Source organism: Myotis nattereri (assembly GCF_964212035.1).
Source record: "Myotis nattereri genome assembly, chromosome: 11".
Lineage (NCBI taxonomy): Eukaryota > Metazoa > Chordata > Mammalia > Chiroptera > Vespertilionidae > Myotis > Myotis nattereri.
In genome coordinates, this window is record NC_138086.1 from 45,844,332 (window position 1) to 45,862,905 (window position 18,574).

An 18,574-nucleotide genomic window follows, 5' to 3' on the forward strand; every position below is an offset into this window, starting at 1 on the left:
CCAATTTGTATACTCAGAGAAGTGTCACTCCTTCCCATGTTCCTTCCACTTCATCTCACTCCACCTCTTGTAGGTCACTAACTTTAATGCTTTGTTGCTTATTTCCCCTGTTTCTTTTAGTGATGATAAGAAGCTATGTGCATTAAATTTTTTCTGTTTCTCATTACATATATATAAAAATTTTTAAAAATTCCCTTTCATGGACAGATCGAAAGACTTAGAAACAGCGATCAGGCTATCAATCCCCAGAAGGAAAGTAGGGGAGGGCGGGGGTAAGGAGGAAGAGATCAACCGAAGGACTTGTATACATGTATATAAGCCAAACCAATGGACATGGACAACAGGGGGATGGGAGCATGTGTGTGCGGAGGTTGGGGGTTAATGGGGGGGAAGAGGACACATTTGTAATACCTTAACTAATAAAAAAAAAAAATTAGTGCAATTAGGAGACTAAAAAAAAAAAAATTCCCTTTCATGGATATATGTCATATGAAAAGGATTTTTTAAATTATAAAATTTAAGAAAATGCATGTCTGTTTATAATTATTTTTCACAGTTGTACAGTGCTCTTTTGTATATGAATGATAGTTTATTTGACCAGTCTATTATATTTGGACATTTAGATAGATTCAGATATTTTGCAATTACACATATTCTTGTAATGAGTAACTTCATGTTATATATTTTCACGTTGTTTAAGATACATCTTAAGGGCTAATTCCTAGAAGTGGGATTGTTGGGTTGAAGGGAAATTACGTAGTTTTGTTAGTGCCAAATTCTCCTCCATAGAGTTGTGCCATTTTGCATTCACACCAGCAATATATGAATGACAGTACCTATGTTTTTCACAGCCTTGCCAACAGAGTATATATGTTATCAAAGATAAGCAAAGATGGACACATACTAATTAAAGTGGTAAGAACAGATTTTAGTCAGTATATATTATTGGAGTAAGGAAGAGTCTGGCAGAACTCAAGTTCCATTTGTACTGAGGTGACTGGGCATTTTAAAGAGAATGAGGGAATGGGGAGTGAGTGAGTGAGTGAGTGGAGGCTCAGTAGAGTCAAGGAAGCGAAAAATTACAAAAAGCTGGAAGGGGTGGTTGGTCCATGTGAAACCAACTGGGTTTTGCTAACTGGGGCTTATTGAAGTTAGGCTCCCACCCTCCAAGGCTGGAGGACAGGGGCCCTATCTTCCCGTGTTAGCTGGAACAAATAGCACATTCTTTTGGCAGCCTTGAATTTTCTCAGGCAGGCAGTTTAAAGGGACTAGGCCGGGGTGGGCAAACTTTTTGACTCGAGGGCCACAGTGGGTTCTTAAACTGGACCGGAGGGCCGGAACAAAAGCATGGATGGAGTGTTTGTGTGAACTAATATAAATTCAAAGTAAACATCATTACATAAAAGGGTACGGTCTTTTTTTTTTTTTTTTTTTTTTTTTTAGTTTTATTCATTTCAAACGGGCCAGATCTGGCCGCGGGCCGTAGTTTGCCCACGGCTGGACTAGGGGCATCCTAGGGATGCCTCCTGAGCCGTTAGGAGACTATATTCATATTTTGTTCAAATCTTTATAGACCAAGATTGAGGCTTAATAGAGAAGAGGGCTCAGAGGAGCCTGGCTAGAGTTTGGTCAAGGACAGAATCTTTGTCAGTGGTCATCTTTACAATGTTTACCAACCTTATGGGTGAGAATTAGTATCATTATAGTTTAGTTTACATTTGTCTTATTGCAGTTGTCCCAACACTATTTATGACAAGACTATCTTCACCTAAATGAAGTGATGTGCTATCTTTATTATATGCTATATTTTTACATCAGGTTGGATCTATTTCTGGACTTTTTAATTTATATCTCAGGAAATTCAAATTTATCTCAGGCAGAACTGACATATTGATGATGTTGAGACATCACAACCAAGAATAAGGAATATCTTTCTATTTTCAAATCTACTTTATGTCTTTCAGCTTTCTTTATAGAGTTTTGGATCATTTCTTGTTAAGCTTATTTCTAAACATTTTTTATTTTTTGCTATTGTAAATGGAGGTTTCTCATTCAGTGTGTCTTCTAAATGGTTATTATTTGTGTATATGAATGCTATTTGTTTGCATGATAAATATATCCTGCTAACTTGCTGGATATTTTTATTGTTTGAGTTAGCTGTATAATTGATTTCCTAGGGATTTTCAGTATTATTAGGTCATGTGCAGATAGAAATTGTTGTGTTTTTTCTTTTCCTACTAATTCTTTTCTTTAGTCTAATTGCACTGGTAGTACCTTTAGTACATTGTTAAATATTAGTGGAGATAGAGGACATTTTTGTCTTGTTCTGACCACAGTGGGTTTGCCTTATGGAGTTTCCTCATTTAAGGAAATGCCTATCATTTTTATTTTCTGATGAGTTGTTATTAGTAATGGCTGTTGACTTTTGTCAGAAGTTTTCTTTAGACCGATTAATATGGCAAATTATATTAACAGATTTTATAAGATTGAATTACCATTCTTGGCATGAACCCCACTGAGGCAGTCTGACTCCAGAGCTTAACAATTTCTTTATTTTACTACTTCCTAGTTGAGTTTCAGAGATTTGCTATGCTTACACAAAAGTATAGTGAGTCATACAAGTTAGTATTTTTATTAATTGCTGAATGATTTTAGAGGAGGGAAAGGTCATTATGGAGATTAAAAGAACTTTTGAAAGGGAGAGGATCATTACCAGCTGTGATATCCTGAGCATCAATCACACTGTACCTGTACTTGCTATATATAGCTTATTTTTCCTTGCTATTTACCTTGGAGGGCATACACCAGAGTCTTAACCTTTTGGTGTTCTGTCAGCATGATTAGTGGTGATGGGCTGGTTACAAACTGAAGAAATGCTACAAAATCTCAAATGCTGGAGCAAATGCTGCATTATAACAGATAGGAAGCCTGCAAAATAGAATGGAGACATCATTCTACCTGCAGGGGGAAAAAGGCAGAGTGACAACTGATGCTTTTATAAAGCAAAGAGTTGCCCTGACTGGTTTGGCTCAGTGGATAAAGCGTCGGCCTGCGGACTGAAGGGTCCCAGGTTCGATTCCAGTCAAGGGCATGTACCTTGGTTGCAGGCACATCCCCAGGAGGGGGTGTGCAGGAGGCAGCTAATCGATGTTTCTCTCTCATTGATGTTTCTAACTCTCTATCCTTCTCCCTTCCTTTCTGTAAAAAATCAATAAAATATATAAAGCATAGAGTGGGAAACATTCATGTCTTTTTATTAGGGAGAAGATTTGGGACCACATAATGAAAATGTTATTGTCAGATATGGGAATATCTATGTTATTTAGAGAATTTAGAGATTGTCGAAGGTATTTGCTTAATTTATACAAATGCAGTGATTGAATTGTAAATCTGAACTCTTTTTTTTTAAGTTGTTACTCAGCTCCAAGGATGAATATAAAGCTGTGTTTGCATGCTCTGAACAAGGTCCTTGAAAAAATACATTTGGGAAAGTTTACATTGCCACTTTTGAGAACACTTGTCAATTCAATAATTTTTATACTCTGATTCACTGATTATAATTTGAATGAACTGATATCTCTTCCAAATACTAACAGCTATGTTGAAATTAGAATTACTTGAACAATATTTTCTTTCCATTGAACTTTCTCTTTATATATGCCAATGGAAGAAATTTTCTTAATCATGTCTAATTCTTAAATAAATTTTATTAATAACATAACAGTTTATTTTGATTTACTTTGTGTTAAAGTAGATGTAATAATTTGAAAGTTGACTCTTCTCATTTTCTTCAGCACATTACATCAGACAGCTATATTCCATGCCTTGCTGACCTGTGCAAAGCACTGTGGGAAGTTATGCTCAGCTATTATAGGACTATGGAATGGCATGAAAAACATGATAATGAGGATACCACTTCTGCTTCTGGTAGGAAATTACTTTGATTTTTAAAAAAATTACATTGTAACTATGCCATATTTCTGGAGCAAGGTGAAAGAAAAAGAACAGCATTCTTTTAGAATTCCAGTGAACATATGTTATATGTTTACCAAAGAAAGTGATTCAGCTACTATGAAAGCTCCTTTACCTTTGGGAATTAACTGGGCTAAAGGACTTCTTAAGTCACAAATAGTACCAGTTTCCAGGGATATGTGCTAATAGCTATAGGACTGAATTATTAAGAAAGGGCTTTAAAGGATATATATATTTAGTTGTAAACTAGATAAGACATTGATCTGTCCAAATTTACTATAAAATTAATGCTAAATGCTCAGTTTTAACTCGATTTTGCTAATTTTCAAATTATACTAATAAAGCTACATTCTATGACTTAACAATTATACTGATACTTTTCTTCCTCAAAATATAGCAGAAATTAAAATTTTCATTAAAAATTATTTTTTAAGCCAAAACCGGTTTGGCTCAGTGGATAGAGCGTCGGCCTGCGGACTGTAGGGTCCCAGGTTCGATTCTGGTCAAGGGCATGTACCTGGATTGCGGGGATATCCCCAGTAGGAGATGTGCAGGAGGCAGCTGATCGATGTTTCTCTCATCGATGTTTCTAACTCTCTATCTCCCTTCCTCTGTGTAAAAAATCAATAAAATATATTTAAAAAAATAAAATAAAATAAATAAAAATTATTTTTTAAAATGTTTGTCTTTAAATGAAGAATCCAACTTTAAATGTGCAATAGTCAGATAAATAAAGAACAAATCTTTGAGAAATTATAGTATTATATTTAAATTACTTTATTTTTATAGTTATATATCATAAATGATTATGCTTGAATAATAACTAAGATTAAATGTTCAAAAAAACTTTAAAAAATAATAAATGATTTTATCAGCATTTTTTAATAGGGGCAAAATAAATTATAGTGCACTAGTTTTTTATATTACATACAATTTAATGTAGGTAGTCTATCAAGTTATTTTAGGAATTCCTAATTTCTAAGGTGATTGATTTTTTTTGTTGGGTGAGTGGAGGAACACCAAATCTTATTGCTTGATTAAACATATGATTTTGGTAGTATAGAAAATGTAAGTTTAATATTTGTCTTGACTCATGAGAAGCTCATAAATATAGATAGCAAAAAGTAAGAGGAAAATTCTATGGAAGCATTTTCATCCTCTTAGAAATATTGTCCGATATGGATATGGGGGATGACGGAAGGAAAAGAGAAAAGAGAGAAAAGGAGTGAGTACTGACCCAAAGTTCTTGATCAGTCTGTTTATAACTAATTCCTGAACTCTTATCCCTGTGCTATCTTGGAGCAATGCATGAGCTTTGTAATCAGATACTTGGTTTCAAAATTTTTCCTGCCATTTACTAAAAGTGAGAGTGTAAAGAAATTACTTCATCTTCTCCAGGTCTCAGTTTGCTGAGTAAACTTAAAATAGTAGGTTAAAAAACAAAACAAAAAGTCCCATAGGGTAAAATTTATTATTATTATTTTAAAAAAATATATTTTATTGATTTTTTGCTGAGAGGAAGGGAGAGGGATACAGAGTTAGAAACATCGACGAGAGAGAAACATCGATTAGCTGCCTCCTGCACACTCCCTACTGGGTATGTGCCTGCAACCAAAGTACATGCCCTGGACCTGGGACCCTTGAGTCTGCAGGCCGACGCTCTATCCACTGAGCCAAACCAGTTAGGGCTAAAATTTATTATTTATTAATTTATTGTTTTGAGAGAGAGAGAGAGACAGACAGACAGACAGACAGACAGACATGGATTTGTTGTTCCACTTATTTATGTATTCATGGGGTGATTTAATTCTTGTATGTGTCCTGACCGGGAGTGAATCCCCAGCCTTGGCATATCTCAGGATACTTTAAATGAGCCAAACCGGTCAGGGCCTGCTGTAAAACTTAGAGAAAAGGTAAAGTGCTTACACTGTTTGTTGTTAATATCATCAAAGAAAATGGATCAAGAAGTAATAATGAAATGTGTATAGGCCTTAAAAAATTATCAGTTTACTTAGGGAATTCCAGGATACCAATTTTCTACAAGTTATATCCTGTTTTGGCAACCTTTGTTTTTTTTCTAGATGTGGAAACTGTTAAGACATTTCAGCACCTCTTTTCCCTTTTCTATAACATTATTAAGGAGAGACCAAAGGAGAAGTTTGGAACAAAAGTAACACATACTTAGATATAAGAGAAGAGTTTAGGGGACTCTGTATACATATATATTCAGCATGGCAACGCCTAATAGTTTACATGTATAGTTGATCCTTGAACAACATGGGTTTGAACTGCCTGGGTCCACTAATACACGAATATTTTTCAATAAATGATATCGTACTGTAAATGTATTTTCTCTTCCTTATGATTTTCTTAATAATATTTTTCTTTATTGTAAGAATACAGTATATAATACATACAACATACAAACTATGTTTTAGTCGACTTATGTCATCACTAAGGCGTCTGTTCAACAGTAGGCTGAGTCAAAATTATATCTGAATTTTTCGACTGCAATAACCCTTGTGTCCAAGTGGCAACTATATGTTTACATATGTGTGTTTTCATGAGGTATAGAGTCAAAACTTAAAACTCTATCTGAGTCTTAATATACTACTTCATCCTCTTTTTTGAAATTGCTTGACCCTAATGTGTATATGTTAAGACTGTCCAGGACTCTGATTAGTCTGGCAGTCAGCTGACAGTATCTAGGATTCTAAAAAGTCACTTGTTCATCTGAAAGCATCCCTTTCATATTCACATTAAGGAATAAAATGTTAGGATTCAGTAGTTTGAGATTTATTCTTCACAGAACTTCATAGAACTGAAAGGGTCTCGAGAGTTCATCTGCTGTAGCTCGTGCGACTCCACTGGTATCGGGACACTTTCCCATTCTAAATGAAACTCCGAAGCTGTCTTTAAGTGCACCGCCCTGAGCTGCTGGGCCCCTAGTAGCCAGACCTTACAGATAATAAGGCTTAAGCTGTGGGAGTGGTTAAAGGTATATCAGGCATGCATTGGGGCCTGGCTCATCAAAGGCCTTTTGTTGGTTACTAGTGGACACCCTGCTAGCCCAGATGAGATGATAACATCACAGTTTTGTTATTCTGCACAGTTCATTCTCACCAAGGCAGAATCTTTTTAATATAAATGTGTATTTTCAGTTGCTTTTAGGGGAAAATTTGTTTGAAGCAGATCATTGATCTTACATGTTGAATTGGACATTGTTAGATTATTTATCTGGAGTGGATAAAATTATTCTGAAAATTATAAATGTTTGTATCATTACCTCACTGTATGAGTGGTTCTGCAATCTGTAATCTTGTTAATATGCAGATTAATTCATAATGGGGCTAATTGGTTCTGTAGTGCCGTGGTATTAGGGAGTATCTGGGTCATTGAGAACTTGGGGTCTGGGATCACACTCCTCAACTTGCAATCCCAGCTCCAATCACACATGAGCTAAGTGACATTAGGTGTAAAGTACTTAACATTTCAGCTTCTAAGTTTATCTATCTTAAATAGATTTAACACTAATAACTATTTTTTGACTTTGTTTCGGTTGTATAAATATTGAACATATTTTCTATATTTATATAGACTTACAATATATGAGAACCCAAATGAGATTTTTTTTTTTAACAACAATGTTACTGAGCAAATAAAAAAACATATACCATTTTTTATTTTCAGAAGGGAGTAATATGAGCACTGAAGAAACTAATTTTGATCGTGGCTACATTAAAAAGAAATTAGAACATGGACTTACACGAATATGGCAGGTTTGGTTTAAAAAAATTTTTTTTTACAAAAGCTATAGAAATCTTTATGTCAAAGTTGTTTTAGAAATTCAGTGCTTAAATTTTCTGTATTGTATTTATTGCATATTTAATCATATTTAGTTTTTCTTTGGAATAAGTCAATCATTTAATTTAATTTTTATAATTTAGTTGGCAATTCTATTTTATTATACATGGCAGTAGAAAAAGTTTTTTAATTTAAAAATCTCCATTAGAAATATTTCTCTTTTCCTTAATTGCACAATTGCTTTTAGTGTTCTAGCAAATGTATGTTTTCTTAAAGAAACTGCTTTTTTATTGAGATACTGTTTATTTTTATTTTATTTATTTGTGTTTTCTTTCCTTTTCTATTAATTTTGAACTAAATTAAAAGGATAAATAAATAGGTGATGTACTTGGGTTGGAATCTAATATAGAATGAAGAACTTTTTTCTGATTCAATGATTTTTGTGCCTTGAGGGAATCTTACATGTTTATTGCTAAATGTATATCTTCTTCAGTGTTTCTTTTGCAGTTTCGTAGCTCAATTATTGTTATCAGATATTAAATTTGTTAATTTGTTAAAAGTTTATTTCATAGATAAAAATGTATAATTTTTTTAAAATTTTTGTTTCTTTGAAGCTTAGAAGACTGTAGAGCTGGTCTCTTAAAGTATATTTTTTAGTTTCCTAATGAGGCTGATTTTTAGTTTGACAATCTTTTGCAGGATTTCTTTTGAAAAATTATTTAGGCAAATCCAGGGTGGGGCAAATGTAGGCTTACAGTTATGAGTGCATAATATAGAGCTTATTCTAGTATTATTATTTATTATTGTATTATCTTTAACAACTTAGACTACTTTTGCCCCACCCTATATAAACTCAAACAAATTTTCTCAAGAATCACAAAGCAGCTATAATTTAGTGCTCTTCCAACTTTTGATAAATTTACATTGGATATGCTATTTGAATTTTTAATTTATTATTTAAAGTATACTCATATGATAGTTGTAAGAGCTTCAAATTCTGTATTTTCCCAGAGTCAAATATGAGTTGTTTTTTTATTTGGTGTCCTAATAGACTCTAACTATACTTATTTGAAATTGTAGAATTTATAGATTTTCTGGTAGTTCATTGTACTTTGAGATATTGACCTGGCATTTAACATAGCCAGTTTCCGTTCAGTCAGGCAACCTGATGTCATTCCTGATATAGAAAAATCTATTAATATACAGTTTCTAAAGCTATTCTTATTTAAACATTTGACCAGTTTAATAAAAGTCATCATGCTTTTGAGTATAGGTTATTGTGTTATAGGTTCCAAGCTTTAGAATGTCTTCATCTCCAAACACTCTGAAGTTCCTTTTGCATCACTAGCCCCAATTCTCAAATAATTCTAGAGCAGGACTTTGCATACATTAGGAATTCATTGAGTATTTTTTAAATTGAAGTCACAAGACTCAATGCAATTGAAAAAAAAGCAAAAGCTCTGAAAAACAATTTTTAAAACATATTTAGCAGGCAAAATCTGACCTGAATTGAATTAGTTTGGTGGAACCTGACTAGTATTATCATTAAGCTTTTTATATTATTTATTTATCCCATTAGAGCAGTGGTTCTCAACCTTCTGGCCCTTTAAATATAGTTCCTCATGTTGTGACCCAACCATAAAATTATTTTCATTGCTACTTCATAACTATAATATTGCTACTGTTATGAATCATAATGTAAATATCTGATATGCAGGATGGTCTTAGGCAACCCCTGTGAAAGGGTCGTTCGACCACAAAAGGGTCGCGACCCACAGGTTGAGAACCACTGCATTAGAGTGAACATTCATATGTTGTGGGAATATTAATGTGTTTTATATTGGTATACTGCCCAGACCCCACACGGGGTGTTATATAATATATGCTATACATATCATAATACATTTCTGACTTCTGAAATCACAAATTGTAAAGCACAAGTGGTCATGTGACAGTTTGTAGACATTCATCATAAATATATTATAGAGATAATGATAAATGATTGAAAAACATAAGAAGATTAACCTTTCTGACATAAAACTAAACTCAAAAGCATAATCATATTGATTTTTCATATGAAAACTTTGTAGAATTTTATAGCAAAGGTCCTATGCATTTTAACTAAAAAAAAAAAAAAAAAAAAGGCGGGATCAAATATGTGGAAGACTCTGTTCGTGGGTTTGAGAACATGGTGGTGAACCCATGGTCCTTGACCTCATGGGCATGCAAACCTAGCCATATGAAAGTTTTGATTTTCCAAGATTTCTTTTTCATCTTTAAATATTTGACATGTGAGAAATGACATTTTTAAAATGCTTATTAGTCATTTTTTTTTTTTTTTTGTAGAGGTTACAAATTTCTACTTCTTGTGAATTTGAGATTTCCTTCACATTTTTGTATGCCACCCACTTGTAAAATTATTTTTTGGGCATTTGAAAAATAACTATTTTTAATTATACTAGAGGCCCGGTGCACGGATTCATGCACTGGTGGGGTCCCTCAGCCTGGCCTGCGCCCTCTTGCTACCTGGGACTCCTTGGGGGATGTCAGAGAGCCAGTTTCAGCCCAATCTGCATAGGCCAGGCTGAAGGACCCCACCGGTGCACGAATCCCTGCACCAGGCAGGTTTCAGCACAATCCCCACAGGCCAGGCCGAGGGACCCCACCGGTGCATGAATCCAGGCCTCTAGTACAGCAGTTGCCAATTGGTGGTCTGCGGACCACTGGTGGTCCATGAGGTTCGAAAGGTTGGCAACCACTGCTCTCATATGCATATAAGATCTTTGATTAACCTCTTCCCACCCTCCCCCTTTCCCCCTTCCCTCTGAGATTCATCAGTCTGTTCCATGTGTCCATGCCTGTGGTTTTTGCTCCTGTGTTGAGTGTCTGCCCCCTGGTGGTCAGTGCACATCATAACTGTCAGCCAGTCAGCTGGTCACTTAGGCTTTTATATATATAGACTAGAGGCCCGGTGCACAAAAATTTGTGCACTTTGAGGGGGGGGGGGTCCTTCAGCCCAGCCTGTGCCCTCTCGCAGTCTGGGACCCCTCGGGAGATAACGACCTGCTGGCTTAGGCAAGAAATGAGTAATCCTTTGTATATACTTTATTTGTTTTCACTTATAGTTTCAATATGCAGATAGTTAAGATTTTTAAGAGTTCCAACTATTGACCTCTGTTTTTTGTGATTTATGTTACATTTATTCTTAAAGTGTTGTTTCCTTTGTAAAGCTTAGATAAATATTCATCTGGTAATTATAAATATATTTATCTAAACTTTGGATTATTTGCAATATCCCAATACCTAGAATACTTAATAGGTACTCAGATTATATTTTTCCTTTATTGTATTAATTTTTAATCCTTCTAAAACATCCGAAACATTTATTTAATATATTTCATATTTCTTTTGATATAAAGAGAGGACGGTTCCCTCTCAGACACCCAATCTAGTTAGTTTTTTCCTTTGCTACTTGCTGGATAATCTTTTTCTTCCCTCTTTATTTGTTACTATTTTTTGTAGCAGGGTACAGGGAAAAAAGGAGACTTCGAAGGCAGATAGACCTGAATTCAAATCTTAGCTTTGTCATTCACTTAAGTTTCTCCTCTTAGGGGGATAATATATGCTTGCTCAAAAGTGCTGTCCTAGGATTAACAATTATGCATATGTAAGGTTCTAATCATAATGATTGAAACAATGTAAATAATCAGAACAGTGAATTTTACTGCTGTTTATTAAGCTCTAGTATATATATTAGCACTATTTCTGAGTTATTTGTTCTATTACATTGATTTCTCTGTATATTGTTAGCATTCTTTTAAGAAAGTTTTTAATATATTTAATACAGGAATTCAGATAGTACAAGTCCTCTAACATTGCTCATAACTTTCATTCCATCTTTTCAAAGTTTATTTTTTTAAAAGCAGTTATTGCCTGTTTATTATTTCCAGTGAATTTTAGAATATTTGGAAGACAAGTTTTGATGTTGATTTGAATTAGAATTTTATTGAGCCTCTACATTAATTTGGACAAATTGACATCTTAACATTATTTAGTCACCGTCCTATTCCTTGACTTTTCAATAAATTTCAAATTTATTGAAATAAATTTCTCACTAGAGTGCTAGTTTTTCTTATAGGTATGATATTTATTATTAAAGTTATTTCTAAGTATATTTTAATATCTATTTTAAATGGAATCTCCACTTCAAAGTATTATAGCAGGTATACATGAAAAATATCAAATTTTTATATATTGTATATAATCACTTCAATAGTTGTCTTATTCATTCTAATAATTTTTGAATAGATTATTTTGGGGTTTCTAGCCTATAAATAATGATGATTTTTAATATTCTGTATGAGGATATAATTCTTATCTTGCATGTGCAGATGTATGTAAAATAGTGATGATCATTACTATCTTATTATATCTTATGTTTATGGGATTGTCTCTGTGATATCACCCTAAGGTCTAGATCAGTGATGGCGAACCTCTTGAGCTCGGCATGTCAGCATTTTGAAAAACCCTAACTTAACTCTGGTGCCGTGTCACATATAGAAATTTTTTGATATTTGCAACCATAGTAAAACAAAGATTTATATTTTTGATATTTATTTTATATATTTAAATGCCATTTAACAAAGAAACATCAACGAAAAAAATGAGTTCGCATGTCATCGGTTCGCCATCACTGGTCTAGATATATATTCTTTATCAATTAAGTATGTATTCCTGTCTCATTTTAATGTATAACTATAGAATAAATAGTTCAAAAAACTTATTTTCAATATTGTGCATTTACTTGAAAACATTTCTTTTTTTTTACAGGATGTTCAGCTAAAAGTAAAGACCTACTTGCTTGGAACTGATTTGTCTATATTCAAATATGATGATTTCATATTTGTTTTGGATATAATCAGCAGGTAGTGTTTGAGATCTTGTCTTATTCTTTGATTCATTCAACCATGATAATTAAAGAAATCATAATTATCAAAGAAATCACGATTTCAGTGAGTTATCATGTATAACTTCTTCAGGGGAATGAAGATAATTGAGCTTTCATAATTTATTTTCTTCTGGGTTTGTATGTGAGTCTGTTTAAATATTTCTACCCTTTGGATGTTTATAAACCATAATGTTTTTGTGATCTTTAGAATTTCTTCAAACATCCAAATTTCATTATTTGTTACCTTTGAAAAGACAATCTGGACTTCTTTTTTTTTTTTTTTTACTATAATTAGGATGTTGATGAAATTTATATAAATCTTCTTATCCAACTAGGTTGATGCAAGTTGGAGAAGAATTTTGTGGTAGCAAATCTGAAGTTTTGCAAGAGTCTATTAGAAAACAAAGTGTCAATTATTTTAAGAACTACCACAGGTAAGAACTTTAATAAAATATGAACAGACTTATTTAGGTGTTGAGGGTACTTAGTCTGTTTCTAATTAAACTTTTAACATTAATTGGTTTAAAACAATTACTTTTGAATTTGAAAGAATATGTATGTGCTTTATAGCTCTTTTTAGATGGTTCAGGATTTTTTACCAAAACTCCTATAAAATATCTTATTACTTATTCATTGTCAGTTTTAATATAATCTTTGTCTTGAGAGTCTCAAAATATTGAGCTAATTATTGAGCTGATTTCTGTATGGGTGAAAGATGATTATTGCATCAGGGTTCACCAGAAGATTTGGCCACTGTGCTTTGCCTGACTGACTATATGTGTGAGCTAGCAAGAAAGTTAAACCAGTAGAGGCAGCACTCAGTGAGGGTGCTTTAAAGCATCGGCCTTTTGGAAGTAAGAAGGCTTCTAGAGAAGAGGGCACAATATTCAGAGTGTAGCTACAAAGTGAAGATTATGTACTACATTACTTTGCAAAACAATCACTACTAACTTTACAGAGGGTGATTAAGAATGGCTTTGGGAAGGAGGGAAGATGGGAAATAATGTTCATATGGCAATGTGATTGTATACTTAAAACAGCATTAAATGAGAGAGCTAACATAGAGTGTGTCCCCAAAAAATTTATACAAAGTGTTTATTAAAATACATTTCATTTTCAAAATTGAGCTATCAGCTGTTAAAGTGTGTATATATTTTTGGGGGGCACTCTGTATATTAGATCTTGGTAGTAGCTGGACTCTGTGCTGTGTCCCTTACATACATTTTATTGTTTCAATTGAGTTCAGTCTTACTTTTTATTCTGTACTAGTAGCCCGGTGCATAAAAATTTGTGCACTCGGGGGGTGGGGGATCCTTCACTTATTAAACATTTATCGGCACAACACTGACCAAATTGGTGGTGGTGGTGGTCTTGTCAGAATGTGTTATATTATGCAGATGAAAATCTATTTAAACAGATTTGATGTAGATATTTTCAAAGATGGAAGAATTGTCCCTGTCAATTATTTTAGTTAATTCATATCTTCATTAATTGTCATCATTGCAAAGTTTTCAGTCCCCATATGGATTGCTGGATATAATAGGCCATGCGCTGTTCCTGTCCTTTGTAGCCTTTGTTACCTTAAGGACTCTAGTTTTTCATTTATATGTTTAAGTACCAACCTTACCGGCTTAAAAATGTAAGCTTTTAACACTGCTCTCTCTGTTCCGTATCCTTCCGATGAAAAGTGGAGTTGGGTTGCAGCACAGGAGAGAAATTCAGAAGGGGAATATTGAAGTAATGACTGCTGTAGGAGAAGAGGGAACCTATTTCCCTGGCCACAGGCGTTGGCGCCTTGGACCACAGGGCTGGCAGCTTCTCTGGGTGGCTGCAGCCTGGGACCTCGGGCGGGTGGCTTGTCCATCTCCTGGGCTGCAGCCAGCCGCAGGCGCTGGCGCCTGGACCAAAGCGGCTTCTTCTTCTGTGCTTCCAGGGAGGGCAGTCAGTTATGTGTATATGTGTGTGCATGCAAACATAGGTGTGTACACGTGTGTATGTGGAAATCTGCTGGGCAAGTTAAAACCATAGAAGAGTTGCCCCCTATCTCTTGAATCTTCCAGAGATATCCCCTACTTTTTTATTCTATCACTACTGGAGAGCCAGTATTTGCAGCCAGCCAGCCAGTGACTCTCTCAGTGTCTATTTCTGACTTCTTCTCTCCCTGTCTGTCTTCCAATCCCTAATCATATTTCCACCTTGATTCATCATTTTTACTCCCAATATGCTGTATAGAGAAGGAGTCAGGATGCTGTCTTCCCATGAATAGTACTCAGTAACAAACCAATTTCATTTTAGTTGGGCAATGCCCCTACCCACCCTTCAAATCCCTTCCACCATGCATTTCTGTTTCCCTTTTTGTTTGATTGTTCTGCTGCTCCTTCTCCTCACCCCACCACCCTTGTATCATAATGTGTAAAATTCTTTTACCATGTCAAGAAATTATTAAAAATACAGGTACTTTGGAAAAAAAAATACAGGTACTTTTCCGATCACTGGCAGGGGGCCGGGCAAAGGCGGCCCCGGTTCTCTGATCATGGACTGGGGGGCACGGCAAAGGAGGCCCCCAGGGCCGCCTTTGCCTTGCCACCCGGCTCTTGCCTGCCGCCTGGGTTTCCGATCACCGTCAGCAGCTGGCGGCTTCTTCCGTCCTTACCCTATCGCCTCCCAGCATTGAGCCTACGTATGCAAATTAACTGCCATCTTTGTTGGCAGTTAATTTGCATATCACCCTGATTAGCCAATGGGAAGCATAGTGAGAGTATGGTTAATTACCATATTTGTCTATTGTTAGATAGGATTTTTACTTTTTAAAGTTCAGTTTTGATTTTATTGTTATTTGGTGCAGGGAGAGTCAGGATTTGAAATTCTGCTTTCTTTCTTTGTTTGAAGTCAACATCTGATCACAGTTGTATTTGCCATTTAGAAGAGAGATTATGAGACATTAAACCATTGATATATTAATTATTAAGTATGTTTAAGTACAAGTGTTCTCTGTTAATTGTAAACTTAAATATTTGTTTTGAAAGAAAATAAATTTAATGAGTAGAATGTTTAAATATAAAAATTTTAATTGGTTAAGCCCAGGAAAACAGTGTTAAAGGAACATGAAACCCTAACACTGCCTTTATTTATAAATTTCTTTTTTTGTCAAAACTTAAGCCCTGCTAAAATAGAAGGCCTGGCTTGTACACATTGCACATTGCTGTGCAAAAGAAGAGTGTCTTTTTAATCATACATAGAAGAGGACAGAGAACTCTGAGGTAGCTAGGAGCCGTACTGACTCTGTTAGAACTAAGGCATTCCAGATGTCCATTTCCAAACAATTGGTTTATATCCAGCAGGCAACTGGAGACCTTTTCGTGTTCTTGGTATTGACTGCAAGCTGCATGCAGTGGAAAAACTGACTTTTTTAATGGTCTCCTTTCGTTATTCTACTTTACTTATTGTCAAAAAGACATACACACATACAGGAGAAAGTAATGTGAAGACAGAGGCAGATTGTAATGTTGTGACCATAAACCAAGTAATGGTGGCAACCACCATAAGCTGGAAGGGGCAAAGGGAATAGATTTTTCCCTACTCTAGAGATTATGTAGCCCTGCTGACATCTTGATTTCAAACCTCTGGCCTCCAGAACTGTGAGAGATTAAGTTTCTATTGTTTTAGGTCACCTAATTTGTGGTAATTTGTTACAGCCATTGGAAACCAATGAAGAGTGGAATTGCTGGATCATATGATAACTCTATGTTTAACATTTTGAGGAACTGCCAAACTTTTCCAAAGTGGCTACACTGTTTTACATTTCCAGAAGTACTGTATAAGGATTCTAATTTCTCCAAAACCTTGCTAACACTTGTCTGTCTCTTTGATTATAGCTATCCTGTGGGTATGAAGTGGTATCTCATTATCGTTTGGATTTACTTTTCCCTAATGAGTGACAATGTTCAGCATTTTGTTATGTACTTATTTGTCATTTGTATATCTTTATTGTTGAAATGGTGTTCAAAGACTTGGCCTATTTTTTAATGGCATTTTTTTTTTATTGTTGAATTGTAAGACTTGTAAATTTTTATAGTTTTAGTTCTTACATTAGGTCTGTGGTCCATTTTAATTAATTTTTATATATGGTGTGAGGTATGGGCACCATCACTTCAGCATGATTATGGTCTATGCTGTTTAGTATAAAGCATTTATTAGTATTTATGATTTCATGAATTCTGTAAATTATTTCCCCGTGTTTTGTGGGTTATTTTTTTGGCATTGATATATGATTAGCTGAGGATATTTTAAGTACATGATTTAGTGAGTAGCTTTTGGTTTAGTCCCTTAATAAAAATGTCATTTTCTGTATATTATTATTTTTGTGATATAGTAAAAATATTCAAAATTAAGTAAATATTTAATTTAATAAGTATAAGAGTTTTTTTCTTTTAAGGTTGATAACATTAACAAAATAAATGTGTTATGTTGTTCTGAATGGGTTCTCAAAGTTGATTATGATCATGATGATCTTCTATAGTTGTTTATATTTTATTTCATTTTTTAATTCTTGTGTATAGTATACTTCTTACTTTTTGGAGTTTTTTTTGTTGTTTTTTTTAAGAACACGGCTTGATGAACTGAGAATGTTTCTAGAGAATGAGACCTGGGAACTTTGTCCCGTTAAGTCAAATTTCAGCATTTTGCAACTTCATGTAAGTGTTTCTTAAAAACAAATAAATCTGTCTTTTATTTAGTCATCCTTAAAAAAAACCAACACAAATACGTGAGAGCATGTACAAAATAAATTAAAGAATAGTGTCTTTTCTTCCATAAAAGTGATTAATAGCAAGCCTCTTTTATAAGAGGGATCCTTTTTGGATGTCAAACTCTATTTTTACAAGTTCAGTTTACTGACTTCAAGAACGCTCTTTTGCTTAAGAAGAGTCACAATTAAAATAATTTTTTTCTTATGATTCCATAAAAATCACTTTACTTAATTTCACAGAAATTTAAACAGTTATATTTTGATGGTCATTAATGAAAATGCTTATATTTACAGAATTTTTGTCATTTCTTCAAAGGACTACTAGGGTCTTAATTTATGCTGCAACTCATAAATTTGCCTCTATTGAGGAAATACCTCAGAAATAAAAGAGGCAAATATAAAAACCACTCTTAACTATTCTTTATTAGTTAATTGATCCCGGAATCCTTATAGAATTTGTAATCTGTGGAAGTATCTTTAAGTGATCTGATTTTTCCCTTGGTTGAAACACATTGTAGATAAATATTCCTTTTGTGATAGATTTTGTACTACAAATACCAAATGTCAAGATACTGTGTCTAAATTTAGAAGGTCCAGTGCATTTAGTTTTTGCCTTTGGAAGGAATGGCTTTCTAGAATCAATTTTCTTATTCTGGATAAATGTAAAGAATACGTACTAACAGTTTTTTTATAGGGATAATCTTTATGCTCATGTTGTATAATAGCTTACTTGCTATCCAGTTCTATCATATTGCTTTCCTAATGTGGAAATATTAAATAACTGAAACATGTTGATTAATAACTGCTTTCAAATACAAGAAAATTAACATTAATTTAAAAATTATTTTAGAATTCATATATTACGTTGATTCCTTAACATTATTTAAAATTCTAACATTGATTTTAGAATGTCTATTTAAATAATTTTGTTTGAATTTGTGTTTAACCTGTACACACACACTTGGTATAGTTATAAGACAACTTATTTTACAAGGTACATTGGAACATGTCCATCCAAGTGAGCATTACCTTCTTTAAGTAGTTACCTTGAAGTTTCAGTTATGCAAGATGAACAAGTTTTAGAGATCAACTACAAGATTTCG

The 18,574-nt window shown here is 33.9% G+C and overlaps 1 protein-coding gene across 1 annotated transcript in view; it reads left to right on the forward strand.

The window, feature by feature from the left end:
• Positions 1-18,574, forward strand: part of VPS50 (VPS50 subunit of EARP/GARPII complex) — a 121,818-nt gene that overhangs the window by 58,682 nt on the left and 44,562 nt on the right. The window contains exons 13-17 of the mRNA XM_081102352.1: positions 3,795-3,927; positions 7,663-7,751; positions 12,607-12,701; positions 13,060-13,158; positions 17,328-17,418. Coding sequence (XP_080958478.1) covers positions 3,795-3,927; positions 7,663-7,751; positions 12,607-12,701; positions 13,060-13,158; positions 17,328-17,418 — 507 coding nt within the window. The remainder of the gene's footprint in view (positions 1-3,794; positions 3,928-7,662; positions 7,752-12,606; positions 12,702-13,059; positions 13,159-17,327; positions 17,419-18,574) is intronic.